The sequence below is a fragment of the Cynoglossus semilaevis genome, chromosome 14 (assembly GCF_000523025.1).
Source record: "Cynoglossus semilaevis isolate Cse_v1.0 chromosome 14, Cse_v1.0, whole genome shotgun sequence".
In the NCBI taxonomy this organism is placed as follows: Eukaryota; Metazoa; Chordata; class Actinopteri; order Pleuronectiformes; family Cynoglossidae; genus Cynoglossus; species Cynoglossus semilaevis.
In genome coordinates this window covers 15,769,023-15,777,689 of record NC_024320.1, presented here as the reverse complement: position 1 = coordinate 15,777,689, position 8,667 = coordinate 15,769,023, and the positions used below count along the sequence as shown (strand labels likewise).

Genomic DNA, 8,667 nt, shown 5'->3' with positions numbered 1-8,667 from the left:
CCCGTCCTCACCCCCCGTGCCCCTCTAACCAACACACACATGCACACGTTCAATAAGCTAAAACAGAAGTGCATCTCCACATAAATGCCAGGGACGTGCAGCTTGTTTTGTCTTCAGAGGACGGCAATCTGTTGATGCTCCTCTCGTCTTTGATAAAGAGTGTGTGTCATCCAGGCCCAGCGGTGTGTGTGTGTGTGTGTATCTGTGTGTGTGTGTGTGTATCAGTGTGTGTGTGTGTGTGGAAATAAAATGACTGTTTTTTTTGTTGTAGCCTTCACTATGTGCACTGCAGAAATCATTTCTTGGCAGATTTAACAATTCTTTTGGACTTTTATTCTGACCTTTAGCTGGACATGTGCAGATGTTTGTCATTTGTTTTCAATGAAACCATTTTTCCAAATGAAGCATCTTTGAAATGTTCTATTTCCTCTGTGTCAACCTGGTAATAAATGACCATCATATTACTGTGTGTTAGTTCTTCAGAGTTCACTCCTCCTCCTCCTCCTCCTCTGTGACACTCAGTCCAGTTCACTGTAGTCTCCTCTTCTAGTCTTTTCATTGATAACTCCAGTTCAGTCTTTGCCTCGTGACAAACTTCCACCTCTGTCAGTGTCTGGTCCTCACCAGGCTGATCTGCCTGTGTAGCCTGCTTCACTTCCCCTCACCCTGGCACCACCCTCTTCTTCACCTCTCATGTCTACTGACCACCGCTCTGGACGGTGGACCTGAGGTACTTGAACTCATCGTCCTTCAGTCTTCCTGCTTATTGCGTCTTCACCTCTTCACCCACCTCTCTCTCCTCACGCAGCACACCTCTGACGGACAGATGCTAATAAGGACACAGTCGGCCCTTGAGCTGAAAGGAAAGGGAACATTTGGAGCCACCTCCAGCCTCCACAAATAAAACCCTGTGAAAGGAGGAAAGTGTTGAAAAAGCCCGAGTGCAGCTGTGACCTGAACCTGACACGAGCTCAGAGACACATGGTTGGATGTGGCTGCAGTTATTTATTCTCTCTAATCTGACGCTTCCCTCGGACCATTTCAAACAGCTTAACTGTGGAATTTCCAGGGTAAAGGGTTCGATTCCCACCGGGCCCAGCCATGCAAAAGCACAACGTAATGTAGCTCACATAAAAGCACTTTGTCACATTTGTCACTTCACAGCTACAAGACTTTCAACGGTGCCATTCCTGGGAATAAAATAAACATTTATGCCCTCATATATATATATCAGAAATGAATATAAATATTTTGATTTTGCCTCATTCCACTCGGCAATATTGCTTTTCTGCGTTTGCTCGCTCACTGGCTCATAAATTTCCATCTCACTCTTCCCTCCTCTGTGTGCGGGTTTCCCACGGGAGGTGCCAGACGGCCAGTAATTTGGTTGTCTTGGCTCGTCTGGAGTAACACCTGCCCCCTCTCTGGGGACGAGACGGAGCCTTTTAGCCAGGAGCACACATGTAGGCTACCACTGCCTTTAGCTGCTGACCACTGTACGTGTGTGTGTGTGTGTGTGTGTGTGTGAGATCAGAGTGAGGTGTTTCTATCTGCATGGATTTGCACTCATTTCATCGTGTGCATCATCACGCTAAACTGGCTCTGCAGATGTCTCACCTTATACTGTACTGTGATTGGCTGTGTGTGTGTGTGGGGGGGAGCGGGGGGGCTTCAGTAAGCTGCAGAGACCATTATGATGAGATGATAATAACAGCTTTGACTCTGAATGTTGAGAGGCTCTGAGGTTCAAACTTCAGACAGTTGTTGGACGGTTCTTTGATTCATACTTTTTTTAAAGACATGCAGAATTCTTTGAGACAGGTCTTTGGAGCCAGAATCTCACATCCTTATGGCCCACTTTGTAAAGTCGTTCTGGTCCAACCGTGGGCCACTTGTTTGCTTTCATCTGGTCGACATCCAGCTCTGAAACACTGGCCTCTGATTGGCTACATCAAGTGGGCTTTTGGACCTGACCTGGTTTGTCCAGTCTGTATTTGGTTGAACAACGTCCACATGTCCACAGTGTTCAATTAGAGTCCTAGTCCTCAGAGTCTCTGGGTCGGCTACGTGGTCCACATTATGGACACCTTGACATCTTTAAAGGCCTGCACTTAATTGCTGTATTTGGACACATGGTATCATGTTGATTTACTGTAGCTAGAGATGAGGCCCCCTACTGGTATGCAGGGCACGGGCCACAGTTTTGATACAAAGACTGGAGGTGGCCATAAAAGTCACCACTCCATTCTGTCCAGAGCAGAACGACTGCACGTTGTTGAGGGAGTTTTCTCACCCTTACAATTTTTTTCTCAACCCTACAATAAATGGCAGAAAACACAGAAGGAACTGGTGAAGAACTGAGTCCAGGTTCAGTGGACGTGTGGACAAAGACAGTGGCTCTTCAGGGGGTCCTCGACTTACCTGGGGGGTTCGCAGTCCCGCATAAGACTGGACTATAAAAAGTTCAACTTCAGAGGAGGAGACCAGACTCCACAGATCATCTGAAATACCACAGAGATGTTAACTGTGTTTGGAAAAGACACGGAGAGACAGAAAGTCCAAAGAACACAGTCTCCCCACGGTAAAGATGGGGGTGGGGTGGGGGGTTTGTGTGCAAAACAGGAAGGAATTATGAAGCAAAAAGATCAATCCAGAACAGGGAGCAGCAGAATATTTGGTTTTTGACCTAAAGTGAACCTGGAGAAGAACTACGGACTAAAACTGAGTTTTTGGCAGATGAAATTTGTCTTAAATTTCATCAAAAACCTATAAAAATGACTAAAATGTTTTTCTTCATGAAGGTTTTCAGTTTATTTTCTCCCTCCCAAGTAAAATAAAAAATATATTTATATATATATATAGAGAGAGAGACAGAGCATTTTTCTCAAGTATTTCAGTTTTAATGAAAAATAACAGCAGAAAATATGAAAAGTTTAGTCCTTTATAAACCAGCAGTCACATGAAGATACCTCTACTACAAAAAGATCTGCGTAAAGCAACAAGTAGCCTACAGAACCCTGAAGAGACAAAAAGATCTTTGGATAGAGGATATGTTTCTTTTTCTTATCCTTCTGCACTAGAAAAAAACTGCCAAAAAAATAAAAATAAAAATACAGAGCAGAGACCAATAAATAAATAAATAAATAAATAAACATTTGTAAAAACAACACAGAAGATCATAAATAATGGTTCTTTTTTGGTCACAGCAAGGAAACAGGAGGTTAAAGTCTGGGTTTGTCTCTTTTGTTAAAGATTTCAAAATCAAATGTGTTGTTTTGTTTTCCCCACTGTGGACCAAATGTTTTCCCAGATTAACCTCTGTTAACACAAGAAAATCACCAAAAAAAAAAACAAAAAACTGGACTGACATGAACATTTCTGAAGCAGAGCAGCCTCGACTCTGAAGTGCTTATCGTTCGACAAACAGTTTCAATAAAAAACAGACAGAAAACAAATCTCTATGGAATCAACAGAAAGTGCCTTTTTTCACTTTTTTTTTTGTCAACAACACCGTCACTGTCCAAGTTTCACAGTCTAAAATATAGAAACAACAAACCATTTACATTTATACAACGGAAACAGACCACTGCGGCCTGTGGCTTCAAATAAATCAACGACATGGAGAAATATCAACACAATTCCATAAATAACTCCATCAAATACACTTAGAAATGATTAAGGTCACAATTTTTCATCAGTCATAAGTGGCACTTTATCCCCTCTTCTTCTTCTTCTTCTTCTTCTTCTTGGTCGGCGTCTAAACTAAATCTAAAGCAGCTAGTTCATGTCCTTTACATCCGTCCACTCCCTGGTGAATAGAATCAACAGTTTCTGTCTTTCTCCTCCGGTCAGACTGATGTTGATTAAAGACGTCTGTGTCCAAACCAGGACCATGTCCTCAGGTCTGTGTCAAAGAGGGAAATGTCTTTTTTTTTAATCTTCAGGTTATTGCATACAGGAAGTGAGAGATGAGGCACCGCCATCCCATAATAACAATAAGTCTGAATGGAATCATTATGAGAGAAAGAGTGGAACAGAGTCAGTGAGATGTTCAAAATGTAACCATGACCCCAAAGACCTGCACCTTTGACCTCTGATGTAATGTCTAATTATAGATGAATATGTTAATGAGGCTGAAACACCCTCAGATTAGCCTGGTTATTATGATTATTATTATAATTTTTATGTAAAACGTGTTCATAGGTGAAAGTGAATAAAAAACTTCATCGCCGAGGTTTAAAGTTTAACGTTTGAGAATTTTATTTTCCAAATTTTAGCTACAAAAAAATAATGTTTCTGATAAAGGTGCACAAACTGAGTCCAGGTGAAACTTTGACGTCTTTTGGTTTTGTTTTTCTGATTTGATAGATTGGGATTTTACCTCTTCAGTGTGATCCCTGCAAAGAATTCTTCATTAACAGTGTGCAAAAATGGAAGTGCAGTTCCCAGTTCAGTTCAGGGTTTGTTTTTTTTCAATTTTCAAAAAGTGAATGTTTATTGTAAATAATAAATACGCATGTAGGTAAAACCAAAAGTGTGCAAATAAATAAATACGATAAAAATGTGAATAAATAAATAAATAAATTCTAATAATATGTATATTTTCTCTGATATGTGGTTATACAGACGAGCTGTTTCAGGGACGTATTAAATGGAACCAAATTCTAAAATAAACATTTGGATGATTTACCAAAAACAGTTTTGTTCGGCCGTTTCTAAAGATGTTGTAAAAACCTTCAGTTCTTTTTCTCGTTTTATTAATGAATTGAATGGTTTGGAAATTGTGTCTCAAGGTTTTCTATTTCTGTGTTGAAAAATAAATTCTCTGTTTGAAGGAGAGATTTCTGATTAAAATAAATGAGAAATTTGTCTCTGTCATGACAGTGTTCTGGTGTCATATCAGTGAAATAAAGAACGAGAGACAGATTTACCTGATTCTCAAGTCAAAAACACTGTTTTAGATCTGTTTGATTTTCTATGAACTGGTTTAAAATCAGCATTTCAGTCCAGTTTGGTTGAAAACTGTGAACTTCGTGGATTTGGTCGGGTTCAAGGGAATTCAAAGAACGAAAATGATGTCGGAAAACTTTTTACAGTTTTATGATTTAAGCTCCGTTTCAAAAGAGTTCTGTGATAAAAAAACAACACATTTTTAGAATAACTAATTTAGAGATGAAAACACTTCTACGGTGGAACTCTGTTTCAGTCACGTCTTTTTTATGGATGTTAATAATTTCGATGTACATTTTGGAAGGTGTTTTTTTTCCCCCTAAGTTAAAAAAATAGACATAATTATTTTGAAGGGTTTACGACCTCAGTGATGGACTTGTCTCTGCAGATAAAGAACGGAGTTCAGATGGTTAACTGACCCAACACCTGCTCCGGCTGTGCCTTTCAGTCAAGTCCCGTCCGGACCGGTCCAGACCGGCTCCACCTTCTCCGTGGCTCTGGTTCAGAGTTTGTGGGAGTCCCAGCTCCGGGTCCTTCAGACGTCCAGGACATGATTGAGATAGGAGATGTAGCAGATGGCCAGTCTGAGGATCTCGATCTTGGAGAGCTTCTTGTCGGGCGGCAGAGTTGGCAGCAGCTTCCGGAGCTCAGCGAAGGCCACGTTGAAGGCCTCCACGCGGATGCGCTCCCTGGTGGCGTGTGCGGAGCGGTACTTGGCGGTGGCGCGGCGCCTCCTCCGCTTCTCCTCCCGGCTGAGCGGCGGGTCCGCCTTACACTTGACGCCGCGGTCCTCACCCTCCGCGGGCTCGTCGGAGACGCAGCCCGCTGCCGCCTTAAGCCCGCTCAGCATGCTCTCGGGGTCGGCCTGGGTCCAGGAGAGGTCGGCCTCAGCCTGGTCCGGACTCAGCATCATCTTTAAGCTGTTGACCTTCACCTTCTCTCTTCCACAGGAACCTGTTGGAAACAACAATCAGTCACCGTCGCTTCAAGAAGCCGTCCAGGAGTCAGATAAGAACCTAACAGCGGGTCGCAGACCCCCAACGAAAATCCAAAATCCATGATTGCGTAATAACATTAAATCCTATGAATAATGAATCAACTCTTTTCCTGCTGTTTGAAAGGCCTGAGTGCTGCGAACGGAAAGTTTCAGAAACACTTATTTAACATCAAGTTCATTTACCAATAATTAAAAAAAAACAAAAAACAATTTTAGAGTTTGTTTGTTTTTAAAGAGAAACAGTCTTTTGTCTTTTGTGTAGATGTTGTTTTTGCATTAACATAATCAGAATGTGCCATCTGTCAGTGTGTGATGAACACATCTGCTGAGGCTGAGGCTGAGGCTGAGGCTGAGGCTGAGGCCGCTCTGCTGCACTGACAGCATGGAGCCACAGGAGTGAACAAAACCATGTTGACATCTGCTGGACATGAATAATCCAGAGCTGATGATGACGACCATTAAAAAAAAAAAATAGGAGGTTTGATTAAACCAGGTAACTGACGTGGAGATAAGGTTAAATTAAAATCTACACAGGAGGAGAAAATATAAAACATTATATGAAATTGTATAAATTAAATAATAAAATAATAAACAAATGTAATAATTAAAATATAATCAGATAAAATCAGATATAAGAAAAAATAGAAAAAGTAGATAAAATATAAATAGATAAGTATTTAAATATGAAATTGGATTTTAATAACATTAGAAGATGATGTTACATGAGATTTAAATAATCTTAGATGATAAAAATATGACGTGGCATTAAGTGCAATGAGATGAAAAGATAAAATGACAAATGACATCAGACCAAAATGAGACTGAGAAAAATATTTTTGGTACTTGATTGATTAGATAAAAAATACTGGATGATATTTATATAATACTGAATAGAAGATTTTAGAGCAGTTAAAATAAAATATTTTTTTATCAGGGTTAAAGAACTGCTGTGAGTTTAGATCAGATGGATAAATAAAGTTAATTTTATAAAGATATAAGGTAACAGGACAGAAATACTTAAAGAAACATTAACATTGGTGTTTGTTAAATGCAGTCATTTTTACCGACACTCACCCTGAACGAGGTAGATGGGAACAAGGAAAAAATAATCTTCGTTAAAAAACCCCAAAACTTGCTCTGTGCGCTTCTGAGCGATGCCTTGAACTTCAGATTAACTCATATTCCACAGCAGAGTCTCACGCTGACAGATGGAACCAAGCTCCAGAATGTTGAAGGAAGAGATTAAAAAGAGCAGTAGCTCGACTTTGTTCTCTTCTGGAACCTGGGATTAATCTTCAGGGTCAAACGGAGTCGCTCTAAAGTGTCAGTGCTGAGGTGTTTGCTGATGAGAGGATTAAAAATCAGAACGATGCTGACGCTGATGAAATCAGTCAGCCTTCTGTGTCGATCCCAGACAATAGAAGGAGGACGGACAGAGAGTGGTGAAAGTGCGGCTACTCGTCCATCCGTCCAAGCATGATGGAGGTAAACAGAGAGGAGGAGGAGGAGGAGGGATGATGAAGGGTGTGAGGATGGAGATCACTTCTCTGATAATAATTCCCTCACTTCGCCTCTCCTTCTTCTTCTTCCTCAGGTGCCTCCACTCTTTCGCCTTTCGACCCACACAGTGTCATAAATGCCAGAGATAAAATCCAGACCAAGATCTGGACTAAATAAAGGCTTCACCTCCTGTGGAACAGAGGGATATATGTGGAGAGGAAGAGGAGGAGGAGGAGGAGGAGGAGGAGGAGGAGGAACTGTATTGTCTAACACCGCCCTCTCTCTCTCTCTCTCTCTCACTCACTCACACACACACACACACTGCTCCCTCTGCCCTCAGGCGCCCCCTCTCATCCCCCACACCCACAGACCTCCCATGGGACCAGAGTGGGCAAAGGCAAAACAAGAGATGTGTCCATGATAAAAGATGGACAAAAAAGATAAATGAGAACTCCAAAATAAATGGAATTTAAAAAATAAAAAAAATAAAATGTTAAATGTAATGAATGTTTGAAGTTGATTGTTATTGTGACTCACCGTGGTTAAGAAAAGGAAAAGATAAAATGTGTTGTTGTTGATATGAGAATGACCGTTGACAGATGAGGAATATGAGTTGAAATTTACAGTTAGTAGTAATTAATTCAAACTATGACATAGTAATAATTAATATATTTATATTTACTAATATTAATAGAGAAAATGTGGGACGATACAACATTAAGAAAAGTTCATGTTAAATTACTGCTAAATCAGATAAGAAGGACAGAGAGGACAGAGAGGACAGAGAGGACAGAGAGGACAGAGAGGACAGAGAGGACAGAGTATATCATTCTATCAGAAAAGATGATTAAGGATGAAATTATAAAGACAGATAAAGAGAATAAAGAGATAAAGAGAGAAAGAAAATTGGCAGGTCGTCATTGGACGAGTAAAAAATCTGAAGAAATGAGTTAAAACAAAATACAATATGAAGATGAGACAATAGACCTGAGATGACAGAAGAAAAGGATGCTGGGAAATGTCAACATTCAAATAAACTGGAATAATAATATTAAAAACAAAGATAAGACAAATGGAGCTAAGATAAAATTATATTAGATAAAAGAGAGGGGTGAGCAGAGGAGTCCTTATTTCACTGTTCTGACCAGCAGGTGGCACTGTACGTTCCGGTGTCGTTCTTATCACGCTGTAAAAACATGTTGACATAATGTTGTCTGACC

At 40.5% G+C, this 8,667-nt stretch overlaps 1 protein-coding gene across 4 annotated transcripts in view; it reads right to left on the bottom strand.

Annotated features, from left to right (window-relative positions):
* Positions 1-2,896: 2,896 nt before the first annotated feature.
* Positions 2,897-8,667, bottom strand: part of nhlh2 (nescient helix loop helix 2) — a 10,346-nt gene continuing 4,575 nt past the window's right edge. For 2 of the 4 annotated variants that reach the window (XM_025062452.1, XM_025062451.1), the window contains exon 2: positions 4,611-5,904. In XM_025062452.1, coding sequence (XP_024918220.1) covers positions 5,486-5,863 — 378 coding nt within the window. In that variant the 5' untranslated portion in view covers positions 5,864-5,904 and the 3' untranslated portion in view covers positions 4,611-5,485. Of the gene's footprint in view, positions 3,905-4,610; positions 5,905-7,021; positions 7,872-8,667 lie in introns of those variants that run through there. The other 2 variants (XR_003051757.1, XM_017038472.2) reach the window with 2 other exon arrangements.